The sequence below is a fragment of the Mustela lutreola genome, chromosome 2 (genome assembly GCF_030435805.1).
Source record: "Mustela lutreola isolate mMusLut2 chromosome 2, mMusLut2.pri, whole genome shotgun sequence".
In the NCBI taxonomy this organism is placed as follows: domain Eukaryota; kingdom Metazoa; phylum Chordata; class Mammalia; order Carnivora; family Mustelidae; genus Mustela; species Mustela lutreola.
Genome location: NC_081291.1, coordinates 216,262,568 through 216,277,237, shown reverse-complemented (window position 1 = coordinate 216,277,237; position 14,670 = coordinate 216,262,568). Strand labels below are relative to the sequence as shown.

At 41.5% G+C, this 14,670-nt stretch overlaps 1 protein-coding gene across 4 annotated transcripts in view; it reads left to right on the top strand.

The window, feature by feature from the left end:
* Positions 1 to 12,861, top strand: part of SETD4 (SET domain containing 4) — a 67,022-nt gene extending 54,161 nt beyond the window's left edge. For all 4 annotated transcript variants that reach the window (XM_059164677.1, XM_059164679.1, XM_059164676.1 and 1 more), the window contains 2 exons: positions 4,994 to 5,045; positions 5,609 to 12,861. In XM_059164677.1, the coding sequence (XP_059020660.1) occupies positions 4,994 to 5,009 (16 nt within the window). In that variant the 3' untranslated portion in view covers positions 5,010 to 5,045; positions 5,609 to 12,861. The remainder of the gene's footprint in view (positions 1 to 4,993; positions 5,046 to 5,608) is intronic.
* The last annotated feature ends 1,809 nt before the right edge of the window (positions 12,862 to 14,670 follow it).

Below are 14,670 nucleotides of genomic sequence, written 5' to 3'. Positions count from 1 at the left end.
TCTGTGGGCCACCCTCCAACTTCCTGTAACACTTCCATTAAGAGTAGGAATGGGTTTGGTTGGAATCTTAAAGAATGGGGCAATGGGGATGGGGGCAGCCTTCTTATTCGCTTCCCTTAGGCTGTCCATGGGTTTCTGCGGGCGAGGAAGGGGGCAGACTGCAGTCTGAATCCTGGCTGTGCCTTCCCTTTCTTGTGGCTTTGGTTCCACGCAGCGGGTTCTGACATGCTTCTAGCTCACAGACTGAGCCAGGCGGAGCTGCTGGCAGCCACAGGCATCCTGGCCAGGCCGATTTCACGGCATTGTTCCCGCGCATTAGCTCATATTTATGTGGAATGATGGGGAACAGTGCCCGGTGTCCCTTCTTTTGTTTATATACTTTTTTTTTTCCTTTGTGAGGTGGGTAAAAAGAGCTGACTCCCTTTTAAGGGACATGAAAACAGTTTTGTCTTCCCTTCCTATTAATGTTAAACAAAAGTCACCTTAGAATTCAAAATCACATGGGGTCCGTCACTGGCAGGAAGCAAGGCCTTTCCTCGTCAATGTATAACTTACAGTAAGTTCTCAGCAGACCAAAAAAAATGCCTTTTATCATGTTCTGGTTTTTCCCTCCCACTGTTTTATTTCACTTACAACATCACTCAGGCCCAAATGGTATTTGTCAGGAGTAATTGGCAAACGCTGGAGGCTGTGTTCAAGGCTGCTTGAATGGAAAATCTCAAAGCAGTTGCCCATGTTGAAAGAAAATATTACATTTGATCTTTTTTTATGATTTCTGCAGACATGATGCGTGTCTGCATTCTTTAGCCTTATAACCCCTTTGTATTTGGAAGAAAAAAAAAATCCCTGCAGGAAGTAGCACTTCACATTTAATTTACAGTATGCCCGAAAAGTAACCACAACACATGGGAAGTCATTTTAAAAACACCTCCATGATTTATTTTTATTAGCCATCTAATAAACCTGTACTGGTTTGCAGGTTGTTATACGTTGAATGATGACTTTGAGCCTAGTGTTTCATGTCTGTTTCTATGAGGCTGTTTACTGTTCTGGATGAAAACATGCCTAAGGATGCTGGCAGCCGTCCGCGAGTGTGTAATGCCCGCTCGCTGGGTCTTGTTTGTAAGCGGCGTGCTTTCGGATACAGCAAATTAGGATTCTCGGATCAAGTGGAGGTCCCCGAGCAGAGGTGATGTGACTGACAGCAGCGTGGTGAACCGGGGCTGGGTGCCCTGAATTGCTGGGCTGCTCCCTCAGCCAGACGGAACCTCTGTGTTTTCTCTCCTGGGCACACAGCACTGTGAGATGACAGAGCGTGGACAACCTAATCGAAGTCCGTCTTCCTCCGTATTCCAGATGTGTATGGAATATGGTCATGTCCTAAGAAGGAAGCGGCATAGGATCTCAGAGCTTGTGGCGAGTCCTTACCACCTTGTACCTACTACGCTGGGGTCGTTCTGGAACAGGAACATACACTAAGAGTCCTCTCAGTGTCACAGAAACTCTGGATCACCGGTCCCCAAACTACAGCTCCTCTCCATTTTTGTAAATATAGTTTGTTTTTTTCCTAAATGCAAACTTTATAAAGTTGTGATAAAATATGCATAACTTAAAATTTGCCATCATGACCATCGTTAAGGCTACAGTTTGGTGGCATTGAGTACGATGTTGCGTAAGCATCACCGAGGTCTGTTTCCAAAGCTTCATCACCCCAGAGGGAAACTCAGTGTCCATTAATCAGTAACTCCCCCTTCCACTCCCGGCCCCGCCCCAGCACCTGGTAGCCTCTCATCTACTTTCTGTCTCTATGATTTGCCTGTTCCAGATATTTCATAGAGGTGGAATCGTATACTCTGAGTCCTTTCCGTCTGGTTTGTTTGACTTAGCCTCCTGTTTTTGAGGTTCATGCATGATGTGGCATGTATTAGGGATTCATTGCTCCTTCTGGCTTTGGTGAGGTTTCATTGAGAGTTAAGCATCGTAAGTATTTAGGTGTATGTCTTATTTTACATATTTTTACATTATGAAATAATTACCACAATTAAGCTAATGAATATATCCATCACCTCACGTAGTTACCATATAATTTTTTTTTTTCTTTGTGGTAAAGGCACTTAAAATCTACTCTCTTAGCAAATTTCAGGTATACAAAACAGTACTATTAACTATAGTCACAGCATTGTACATCAGATCTCCAGAACTTACTCATCTTGCGTTGCTGCTTTTTTCCTTTGAGATAAAAACATAAAATAACCATAACATAAACGTAATATAAAATTTGTCATCTTCACCATTTTTAAATGTACACTTTAGTAGTGTCAACTATATTCATATTGTTGTATGACAGATCTCTAGGACTTTTTCATCTTGCAAAACTGAAGCTCTATACCCATTGAATAATACCTCCCCTTTTCCCTCTCCCCTCTGCCCCTGGGGACTGTCATTCTACTTTTTATTTCTAAGAGTTTTTCTCCTTGGATACCTCCCAGGGGTGGAATCATACAGTATTTGTCCTTTTGTGACTGACTGACTTTTGTAGCATGTAACAGAATTTCCTGAATAATACCTCCATGTATTTATGACATATTTTGTTATCTGTTCATCAGTTGGTGGACACTTGGGATGTTTCTACCTCTTGGCTGTTGTGAATAATGCTGCTATGAACGTGGACGTACAAATATCTGTTTGAGTCTTAGCTTTCAGTTTCTTTGGGTGTTACCCAGAAGTGTATAAATAAAGTTTTATTGTAACACAGCCATGTCTGTTTGTTTATCAATTGTCTGTGGCTGTTTCCCCTTACAACAGGAGAGTTGAGCAGTTGTGACAGAGACCATATGGCCCACAAACTTGAAAATATTTACTCTCTGGCCCTTCCCAGAAAGACTTTGCTGGCTGCTGCTCTGGATCTAAAGAACACGTATGTTTTACATTTAGTGGCTCTGTTGGAGAGTTTACTTCTCTTGGTCACTGGTTTTGAGTCAGGCCTAATTATTTACCTGGTGTTTGGTAGACACAAAGCAGTCACAGCCAGTTCTAGTCATAGAATGACTCTTTTGGCCCCAATGCATCAGCTTACCTCCCAGGGGCTTGACTGACAATGATGAAGTACGAGATCTCTACTGCGGCGATATTTTTTTTCCCTGCCATAATACATATGTATTAGTTTCTTAGGGCTGCTATAACAAATAACCACAAACCTTGTGGCTTAAAACAATAACATTTTAGGGATGCCTGGGTGGCTCAGTTGATTGAGCATCTGACTCTTGGTTTCAGCTCAGGTCATGATCTCAGGGTCGTGAGATGAGTCCCATGTCAGGCTTATGCTCAGTGCAGAGTCTGCTTCAGAACCTCTCCCTCCCCCTTAGTCCCCCTCGCTGCTCTCTCATATAAATAGATAGATGGATAAATAACTTAAAAAAGCAAAAATGACAAAAAGAAAAGCATTTTATCCTGTCACAATCTTGGAGGCCAGAAGTCTGAAATCCGGTGTCAGTAGAGTTGTTTTCTTCTGGAGGCTCTAAGGAGGAATCTGTTCCACACCTTCCTCCTAGGTTCTGGTGGTTGCTAACAATCCTTGGGCTTCCTTGGCTTATAGCTACATTATCCCAGTCTTTGCCTCCATGGTCATATGACCTGTTTTCTGTCTCTCTCTTTAGCTGTTTCTCCTTTTCTTTTAAAAGGACCTCTCATTGAGAGGGCACCTGTGTGGCTCAGATGCTTAAGAAGCGTCTGGCTCTTGGTTTCAGCTTAAGTTGTGATCTTGGGGTCATGGAATTGGGCCCTGCTTCAGGCTCTGCACTCTGCATGGAATCTACCTGAGGTTCTCTTCTTCTGCTCCTCCCCTCCCCCTGCTCAAGGTCTCTCTCTCTCTCTCTCTCTCAAATAAATAGACTCTTAAGAAAAAAAAAGAGAACTTGTCATTGGATTTAGGGTTGCTCTAGGATGAGCTCATCTTGAGATCCTTCACTCAATTACATCCATAGAAATACTAATTTCCAAATAAGGTTACATTCACAGGTACTTGGGTTTATGACTTAGACATTTCTTTTGGTTGTGGACAGGTGACACTGTAGGGGAGGGAAAACAGTTTTCTCTACTCTTTTAAGTTCAGTGACAGGGGCCTGTGTCTTAAACTGCCAAAAGACAGATCAATAGGAGGAAACATTTATTTTACATGCACACAGGGGCTGCATAGAAAACAAAACCCAAAGAAATAGTTAGGCCTGAGACCTTATTTACTATTTTTAAAAAGGTAATAAATGTAGAGAAGTGACTAGGCAAAGGAAAAGGGGTTTGGGCTTCGGGGCAGCCCAGTTTTGGGAAGGTAAATATACGGGGAAACTAATGGAAAATAAGAGCTATCAGTAAGGGCTGTGACGCGGACTGAAGTTGGCAATGACACAGAGTCCCCCGTGATTAAGAGTTGTTCTGCTCTTCCTTGTACAGGGACAAATAGAAATTTATGCCCTGATTTTAGGCAGAAAGGAAGAAGGCAGAGAGTTCTTCCTGCATCTACTGTTTCTCAATTGCCTGTAACCCAAAAGCCCTATGCTACAGTGACATATTCTGGGGTACATGTTCTGATTCATTTCAACTCCATACAACACAGTATGACATATAATGAATGATATTTAGGCCCAAGCTGTATAGACATATGTATATCTAATATAAACACCCATCCCATGAGTGGACTCAGAGTTCTAGAAAATATAAGCAATCCTGTAGAGAAATAAGACAAATGACACTGCTCTTCTTGGTGACCTTTACAACCATATTTATCCAGATATTAAGTGAAGCAGCATGTAAAGATCTCAAAAAAAACTAGTCATTTTATTGGTAAAAATGAATATTGAGGATATAATTACTGAAAAAATTTTAAAAGTATATTTTAAGGAATAAATTATTTCTTAGAGGAGTAATGATTTTGTTCCCTTCTATAGTCCATAGATAATTAAGCAAGCACATACTACATGCAATGTTGTATTTGTTTCAGGTGCATGACACAGTGATTTGGAAATTCTGTCCTTTGCTCAGTGCTCACCTCAGTAAGTGCAGTCACCCTTTTTTCTTGTCTTGCTCCTGCTAGTGATGGGAAAACTTTGGTCTTTCACTTTCAGTATAATGTTAGCCATGGGTTGTGCAGACATCCTTTATCAGGTTGAGAAGGTTCCCTACTATTTCTACTTTATTGATTTTTTTTTTTTTTAATCATAAAAGGGTCTCAAAATTTGCTAAATGCTTTTTCTGTATCTGATCATGTGATTTTTGTCCTTATTTTTTTTTTTTTATAAAGTGTATTAAACTGATTGATTTTCATATCAACCAACCTTACATTCCTGGAACAAATCTCATTCATTCAGTCATGGAGCATAATCCTTTTTATATGTTGCTGGATTGAGTTTCTTAATACGTTTTTGATTTTTGTATCTATATTCATAAAGGATGTTGGTCTATAGTTTTCTTGTAATATTTTTGTCTGGTTTTGATATCAGGGTAATTAGATAATCTCACCTCATGAAATAAGTTTGGAAGTATTTCCTCTTGTTTTCCTTGGAAGGATTTGTAAAATATTGTTTTTTTTTTTTTTTTTTTTTACTGTATTTTGTAGCATAATGTAGGTTTTTTCATCTCTATTCTGTAATGTAAAAAGAGGTAAGTGAGAAGGAATAGTAACCTTGCGCTTCTAGGTGTTGTCATCTCTGCATCATGTCTGGATCTATGGCAGCCTCTTTGGGACTATGAGGGGAGTCATCCCAAGTCAATACCATAAGGATGGCGGCGTAGAAAGAAAAAAAAGAAGAGAGAGAAAGTTCTTTATGAGCAACTGAATAATCAACCCTGGAGCCTTCCACCCTTTCTCACTCTCCCTCTCACCCCACCCCCCATCCTAGGTCTCTTGTCATGTGAAGTAACTCATGTCTTTATTACTGATTTTAGGCAGAAAGGAAAAGGGCAGAGAGTTCTTCCTGCATCTACTGTTGCTCAATTGCCTGTAACCCAAAAAGCCCTATGCTATAGTGACATATTCTGGGGTACATGTTCCGATTCATTTCAACTCCATTCAACACAGTATGACGTATAATGGATGACATTTACTTCCAAGCTGTATAGACATATGTATATCTAATATAAACACCCATTCCATGAGTGGACTCAGAGTTTTGTTAGGTTTTCAGTTATGTGCAGCTGAAAATATCCGAGAGTGATTATTGCATCCTGTGCAATAGGAATATTCCCTGTTTTCTTTCTTTAGTGTCTCCCACTTTCTATGTCATCAGGCTAAGAGAACACAGATTGTGCCTGCAGAAAAGTAGCATCAAAGGGACCAGACAGTCACTGGCTTCTGTGTAAAGCGGACCAAGTACAGCCTCAAGCTTACATGGAATGTAACTTTGCTGAGACCCTTTAGGCTGCCCTGAACATTAAAAAATCCTTAAATCCCTAAGGGGTTTATCATTTTTGCCACTTGCATGAAAGTGGATAAAAAAAGGACAGATTGGATTTGGAGAGGCAGAGTGAGCTTGAATTGTCACTCACAGAATGACCGTGTATGTTCGTCAGGGTTCCGCAGAACACCAGGCCAATAGAAATGGTCCCACATTTTTGCCCCCTGGGACACATGCCCAATGTAATTCCCCTTCGTTAAGTGTGGATGGGACTGCAAACACAATGATTAGGGTATGTTATGTGACATAAGTGTGGGTGCTTTTCAGATATAATTAAGGTTCCAAATCAGTTGACTTTGAGTTAATCAAAAGACAGGTTATTGTAAGTGGGTCTGACCTAATCAGGTGGGCCCTTAAAAGCGACTGAGCACCTTCTGAAGAGATAGATTTGAAGTATGAGGGGACCTCTGGTGAGGGCTACCTGGCAAGGGCTTGAGAGCATCCTCTAGTAGCTAGAGTTGTCCCCAGGTGACAACTAGCAAGAAAATGGGGACCTCAGTCATCAAGCTCCAAGGAAGTCAATTCTGTCAACAACTTGAAGCTGCTTGGAAGTGGATCTTTCCCTCACTGAGCATCCAAATGGCGATGTACTGGGCTAATAATGCTTTCAGCCTTGTGAGACTGTCTTAGTCTGCTTGGGCTGCTATAACAAAAATACCATAGACTGAGCGGCTTAACCAACAGGTGTTTATTTCTCACTGTCGGAGACCTTGGAAGTCCAAGAGCAGCGTCCTGGTGGATTGTGTGTCTGGTGAGAGCCCTCTTCCTGGTCTGCAGATGACTGCATTCTTGCTGTGTCTTCACATGCTTGACAGAGTGAGCTCTGTCAAACAAGCTCCAGTCTCTTCATTTTCTGATATGACCTCATTCAAGGCTAATTAGTTCCCAGAGTTTCCATGATGATTAGGGTTTCAACATATGAATCTGGAGTGATACAAACATTTAGTGCAAACTGAGAGCAAAGAACCCAGTTAAAATGTGTGGAGTCCTAGCCTACAGAAACTATGAAATTAATAAACTGGTACTCCTTGAAGCACTAAGTTTGTGATAATATGTTATGCATCAATAGAAAATTAATATAGGTAACATTTCAAGTATCATTCCTTTATATTTGAAAAACTAGGTTTATGATCAATGTAGAATAAATTGTGAAAAGTAATAATGTTTGACAACTCAGAAAATTACATATAGATCAATTCCCCAGCAAATTGCCTTTTATTATTATTTTTTTCTATTAAATGTTTCTATTAAAAAAATTTTTTTTTAATTTTAAAATTTAAAAATTAATTTTTTTAAAAATTTATTTTTCTATTAAATGTCACTTTTGAGGGGACCCCACAGACAAGGGGCAGTTTTGGGGAGGGTGTAGAGAATGCATTTCTATCTTGCCCCAAAGAGTTGGCCAGGTGTGTTCAGCTGTTGGGAGGCTGTTGCCCCCGAGAGGCCGTCCTCCTGGCCCTGAGATGGCCTTAGCCCAGAGATGCCATAGTCAGCCCTGGCTTGTACACACTCTGGGTGGGGCTCCTTGTGTCAGAGGAAATCTGCTCCAGGCAAGTGTGTCCAGGTTAAGAAGAACCATGGAATTGGGAAAGATGGCTTCAAATACACAGGGCCGGTATCTGGTTAAGTATTGTTTCTCTTTGGCATGAGATACAGTCATTTCTTGAAACCGTCTTTTTTTTTCCTTAAAGATTTTATGTATTTATTAGAGAGAGAGAGTGTGAGCACAAGCAGGTGGAGGCAGAGGGGAAAGGGAGAGGGAGAGGCAGGCTCTCCACTGAGCAGGGAGCCCGACACAGGGCTCGATCCCAGAACTCTGGGATCATAACTGAAGCCGAAGGCAGCAGCTTAACTGACTGAGCTGCCCAGGTTTCCCTGAAACCTTACTCAGTAAAAATTGTTCAGGTTTGCTTGGTAGCTCTGCTTGTCCTTACGCAGCTTGGGCATCAATCATAGTTCTTAGGTATAGCATTAAGATCGTGCCTGATTCCATGTTATTAAACTGGTAACAAAGTGATTTCTTTAAGAAAAATGATCAGAACTACTGACCTTTTATTAACCTTACCTAAGAAGTTCTTGGGATTATTTCTTATTGTTGCAGGTTGATAAAGAATAATTTTCTTTTCTCTTTTTGGCTTTGATGGGATCACAAGTAGTCATGTGCATTTCTAGCTTGCTAGAGTACCTTTTCTCTTGTTTTGGGGTTGACAGTGAAAATGTGAATTAGATGGAGGTTTTTTTTTTTTTTTAGTAAATGTAAAAAAATGTCCAGTCATTTGTACAAATGGTTTAAAAGCCTTGAGATTTTAGGAATGTGTATTTGCAATTATTCTCCTTTAATAATTAATCACTAATATGTTTTAATCACCAAGAACATTGTTTTGATCATTAAGAATTTACAATGTAAAGATTATTTCAAGGTCAAATTTCAAATGTTAATCATTGTAACCTAATGCATGTAAATCTCTACTGAATTCGGTTTAAAAATAAAAAGTAAATCATTAATTCGAGCAAGCATACTTACTGGAAATTGTCTTTTATTATTCTCTGCTGTGGGTCAAGGTCATTCTTTAATCAAACCTCAGTTTGATCCAGAGTCGTGGGAAGAAAAATCACTCTTCTCCTCTCTTTCTTTCCCTAAAAATACAGTTTTTGCAGGGAACCTCTTCCAACTTCCCTTTCTCTTAACCGTTCTCATCTCATCTGTAATTACTGCTGCTGCTGTTTGGAGGGCAGTTTGTGCCACCAGGCACAAGATACTAAGAAGTTATATGACTTTGCTTGCCGGTCGGGTATTTTTGCTTGTTGCTTTGATATAAAAGCTTTGTATGGTATCATCCTTTGCTTGAATGGGCATCCTGATTTCTGAGGCCTTCTGCTTAACTGTCTTCTAACCAGGGACCGTGTGGGGTATAGGTTGCCAGCCTGGGTTCTAGATGGAGCCTCACTTGGGTTTGGCTCCTGATGTACCACTAACTAGTTCTGGAACCACGGGAAGTTCTCAGTCACCCTCCTGTGCTTCTTCCTCTTCATCTGTAAATGGGGACAGGCAGAGTACTGATGTCCAGGGGCTGTTTTGAGGATGAAATGTACCTCAGCAGGCAACCAAGGCTGGCAGTTGTGTAGGGGCATCAATTTAACTCCTACTACTGAGAAAATGTGATGCCTTCATTGTGGCTGCATGATCCAATTTCCCCCTCAGCCCGCCCCACAGGTTACTGGGTAAAATCTGGCTTTTAGTCCGGTCCAGTTTAAATTTTATCTCATCCGATTTAATTTTAAAAACCTCAATAGAATTTAAATGGCTTCTTTAGGCAATTGCCTGAGGAGAAACATGGTCCAGTAGCCTCTCTTGTTTCTTTCCCTAAAATGGTATTGGGTGGGAGGAGGGGTTTTTTGTTTACAGTTCTACCCTCCCCATGCTGGTTCTTCTGTCTGTAACTGGTGAATTTGCAGCCTGTCGCATGCACTGTCTCTGGGACACATCTACTGACTCTGTCTTATTGGCTTTTGCTACCTGCAGGCTTCTGAGCCCGATTCTCTACCTGGCTGCAGGCCGGGAATCCATGTGGCCCAGGCTGGCTGATCTTCAAGGCATCTTCTAGAATGACCACGCTTATCAGTGCTGCCAGATTTTGCAGGATGTATCCAGTCCCTGAATTGGAATGTGGGACAGCCTGTAAGCTGGTTCCTATACCTTTATATAGCTAGAACTCTGTCCTGGATATCCTCACTTAAAAAACAGTCTACCTGTTGGCTTATAGTTGTGGACTTCATGTTTCTGTCTTCCCCAGCCCCCATTCATATGTTGAAACCTTAACTCCTGGTGGGATGGTTTTGGGGCCTTTGAGAAGTTGTTAGGTTTAGATGAGGTCATGAGAGTATAGTCCCCATATTGGGATTAGTGCTCCTATAAGATGAGGAAGAGCCCAGAGCTCCTGGTCTCCCTCTGCCATGTGAGGACACACACCAAGAAGAGGGATGTCTCAAAGAGACACGGCAGGAAGAGAGCTCTGACCAGAACCTGACCGTGCCGGCACCCTGATCTCAGATCTCCCAACCTCCGGAACTATAAAAGAGAAATGTTTTTTGTCTAAGCCACTCAATCTATGGTATTTTTTATAACAGCCAGGGTGGAGGAAGGCACTTATCTTGCTGTCCTGCCCCTGGGCCCACTTCTCCTCACCACAGTTCACTCAGGGCCAAAATGGAGCAGATTCTGTCTAGGCCTCCAGGATAAAGACCCCATGGCTCAGTCTTCTAAGCCTGGCTGTTGATTTGCTACTGGGGGGATAAGGAAAACTGGATGCCCTTTGTTAGGACAATACCCCAGCCCGAAGGGCCATTTCTCACTGCAACATCATCACTTTCAGTGCACAAAAGTGAACACTATGTCAGCCTATCTCTTTGCATGTCTTCTATCCCCATTCTCCCCCTAGACGGGATGGATGTCTCAGAGAGAGAAAGAGAAAGAGAAAGCAAAGAGAAAGAAAAAAAGTGGGGCCGGGAAAGCACATCAATACTTTCTAAACTGTTACCCTTATAGCACTGATGCGGGACTGAAGTTTCTTGCAGGCTGAGACTGGGCCGCACACTTGCCAGGGCCCTACCCAGGACCAAACACAGTTTTTGGTCACAATGCAGTAAATAATTGGTGAAGGAATGATGAGAACGGGGAGTATCTTTAGAGTTTCCTATGAACAAATGTGGATGGACTTCTCAAACAGCTTGTCAGCAGTTACTAGCAGATGTCTCCTAGATATTTTACCATGAAGAAATAATGGGTCCCTTGCTACTTGTGAAGAGAGTAACTCTTTGAAGTGAACGGAAGGGGAGTTTTTCCCTTTTCTCCATGAACAGCAGAATTAAAGGAACGATAAACTCTTGTCAAAGCAAAAACTGCCCTGGACAATGTTGAACAGCCAGGGATGACTTTATTCAAGACTGTCACAATGGTGGCGAGACTAGAATGAAGTCTGAACTCAGTGCTACGGAAACAAAGGGCAGGAACTAACGGCTGGAAAGGGCTAGTGGAGGAGGTTAGCAGGAGGTTGATCTGATGGATCTGATGTGATACATAGGGCACATTGGGCCTAATGTCCTCCATGTTCTGATGCTACTACCAGCCATATAAGTATTGAATCAAATACTCGAAGATAAAATAGGTCATATACATACAGTTTTTTTTTACTACAAAGACAAGTCTTTTCTACGGGCTATTTGTTCTTGTGTATCCCTCACAATTCTGTTTACCCCCCATCATCCCGCTTCGGTAATAATTATTAGTAGGTCTTCATTGCTATAATTCTCCAGCAGTAGTGAAGTTAAATAGAAAACGTTCATGGGAGGTCAGACACACTGGATACAGATGTAGGCATCTAAAGTAGCATGGATTTGGGGCTTAAAAGAACCCAGTGTTGGAAACAAGGAGAAAATGATGGAGAAAGCAAAGAAAAACAGAAAATTTAAGCTACCAGTATTGGTTAGGCCACAAAGACACTGATGTTACGGGTCAAGTTAAAATAGAGTAATAGCTTCAACTTCTCCACCAGACTATAGAGTTTTTATATTTGTCTTAGTCGAAACAAGCTTTTCTGTAAATGTGTATTAGTGTATGCTCTGTTAAGGCCTGCATTGTGTTCCTCCAAATTCATATTTTGAAGCTCTAATTTTCATTGTGACTCTATTTGGAGACAGTCCCTTTGAGGAGATAATTAGGGCTGAATGAGAGTGATGGTTAAATTTATGTCAACTTTACTGGGCTAATAGATGCCCAGATAGTTGGTAAAACATTATTTCTGTGTTTGAGAGTGTTTCCGGAAGACATTAGCATTTGAATTGGTGAACTATCTAAAGCAGATGGCCCTCTCCAGTGTGGGTGGTCATCATCTAGTCATTGAGGGCCCAAATAGAACAAATGGGCAGAGGAGGGTGAATTTACCCTCTGCTAGAGCTGAGCCTCCAACATTGACAGTCTTGGTTCTCGGGCTTTTGGACTCACTTTGGGACTTAGATGATCAGCCTTTGTTTTCAGGCCTTTGAACATGAACTGTTTATTATACTACTGGCATTCCTGATTCTCCAGCTTGTAGACAGCAAACTCTGGGAGTTCCTGGCCTCCACAACCATGTGAACCAATTCCTATAATAAGTCTCCTTCTTGGAGAATTCTAGCTAATACAATGGAGTCCTGAGTCTGGGGTCCTACTTCAAGAGTACTGGTTTCCTTACAAGAAGAGGTGGAGACATAGGGATGTGTGCACGCAAACGAAAGGCCATGTGAGGACACAGCGAGAAGATCCATGTACAAGCCAGGGAGCAAGGTCTCAGGAGAGATCAAACCTGTTGACACCTTGATCTTGGACTTCCAGCATCTAGAATGGTGAGAAATAAATGTCTGTTGTTGATGCCCCCCAGTCTTGTGGTATTCTGTCACTACTAAATCCTCTAAGGAAGTTAAGTATTGGGCAGTTTACAATCTAAGGACTCAGGAAATGCTCCAACAGATCAAAGCCACACAATGCAAGTATTTAATCCCTATTCCTCCCCTCTGGTGATTTGCGTCTGAACCATCTGAAAAAATGCTGGAAAAAGCTGAGAAATAGAAGGAAGTTTTTCTTTCTTAGGTGAGTGAGTGAACCCTAGTACCTTCTGCCACATAAGCTCTCCTTGGGCCACTCCAGTTAATGAGTTGCCCTGATTTGGTAGAGCAAGTGTTACATAAGTGACTGACAAAGAGATTCCTAACATATGTGAGGAAAATATGAAAAAGCCCAAGGAATGTTTTTTTTCTTATTTGTTTTAAAAAGAGGATGGGGCACCTGGGTGGCTCGGTTGGTTGAGTAGTCCTATCCTTGATTTCAGCTCAGGTCATGATCTCGTGGTTGTGAGATGGAGCCTGGCATCAGGCTCCGTACAGGGTACATCACCTGCTTTAGATTCTCTCTTTCCCTCTCCCATTGCCCCTTCCCCGCTTTAAAAAAAATACAAATAAAAAGAGGAACACAAATGATAAATCATTGTGGAGATACCTTGTTAAGTAAGTAAAGGGTCCTATTAGTACAGAAAGAGATGAGCATGTCTGCAGTTATTGTGATAAGAAGAGTCAGGACGCAGTTACCCATGCGACACATTTTACAGAAAGTGGAAGTTGAATGTGCTTATCCCCCTTGCGGGTCCACTCTTCGGTGCTTCAGGAGCCCTCACCAATGAGCCTCATGACGCTGCTGTGAGGCAGTGAGCGTCTCTACCCCCGTTTTCCTGACTGTACCATTTTCCACTGGACAGAGCCGAGCAAACTGCCCAGTGTTTATGGCTCTTCCACAGCTCTGGCTTCCAGCTAGCTTTCTTCACCCTGAAGTGTCTATTGGATACTGCAAATCCCAACATTTGTCCATTTACCTGTGGCTCTGGGCAGACCTGGTCCTATTTCCAAAACAACAACGTCATTTGATATTTAAGAAGCAACCAGAATTCTTAGTTATTTTTACTTGCAATTTCAAGTTTTTTTTTTTTTTTTTTCCCTTTCCCCAGATCTCCTTGGGCTATAAATTAATCTTAGTCAAAACATGCTTTTAAGAGAAGGGGACTCAAAGTAGGACAACGACTTGTTCTTTTTGAAATTGCACATAATTTAACATAGTATAACCTTTGAAGGGGAAATGTGATCTGTTCAGAGCATCGCAGTGGTATTTAAGGAGGCTCTATGTCTGAAAGCCTCATCTCAGAGAAAGCAGGTATTTGGTTTCAAATGATCAAAACAGCCTTGTACTCTTCTTGGAGTTATTTTGACATCTAAATAATAGTTCTGGCATTTCTTTCAGAGTGTAAATCAATAACATTGACTTAGTGCATTCTTTCTTCTTACTTTCTTTCCTTACTTTTTTATAACCTTAGATCAAGTATTAATAATTATTTTAAGCCTTGCTTAGGTTTGGTACTTTGCCACTTAGTGATGCAGAAGGTACTTCCTCCTCCTCCCCCTTTTCCAGTTGCCTGGTTTTTCCAGAATATTCTCTTTCTGAGACAAAGACAACACCTTCCAAAGCAGATAAGTGGTTGCCTTTGATGTGTTTCTTTTTCTTCCTTTCTAATACACACAGTATTGGAACACGTACATCTCTCTCCTATTCTACTTTTTTAAAAAAGATTTATTTTAGAGAGAGAGAGAGCACAAGGAGGGGAAGGGGCAGAAGAAGAGGGAGAGAGAGAATCCCAGACTCCCC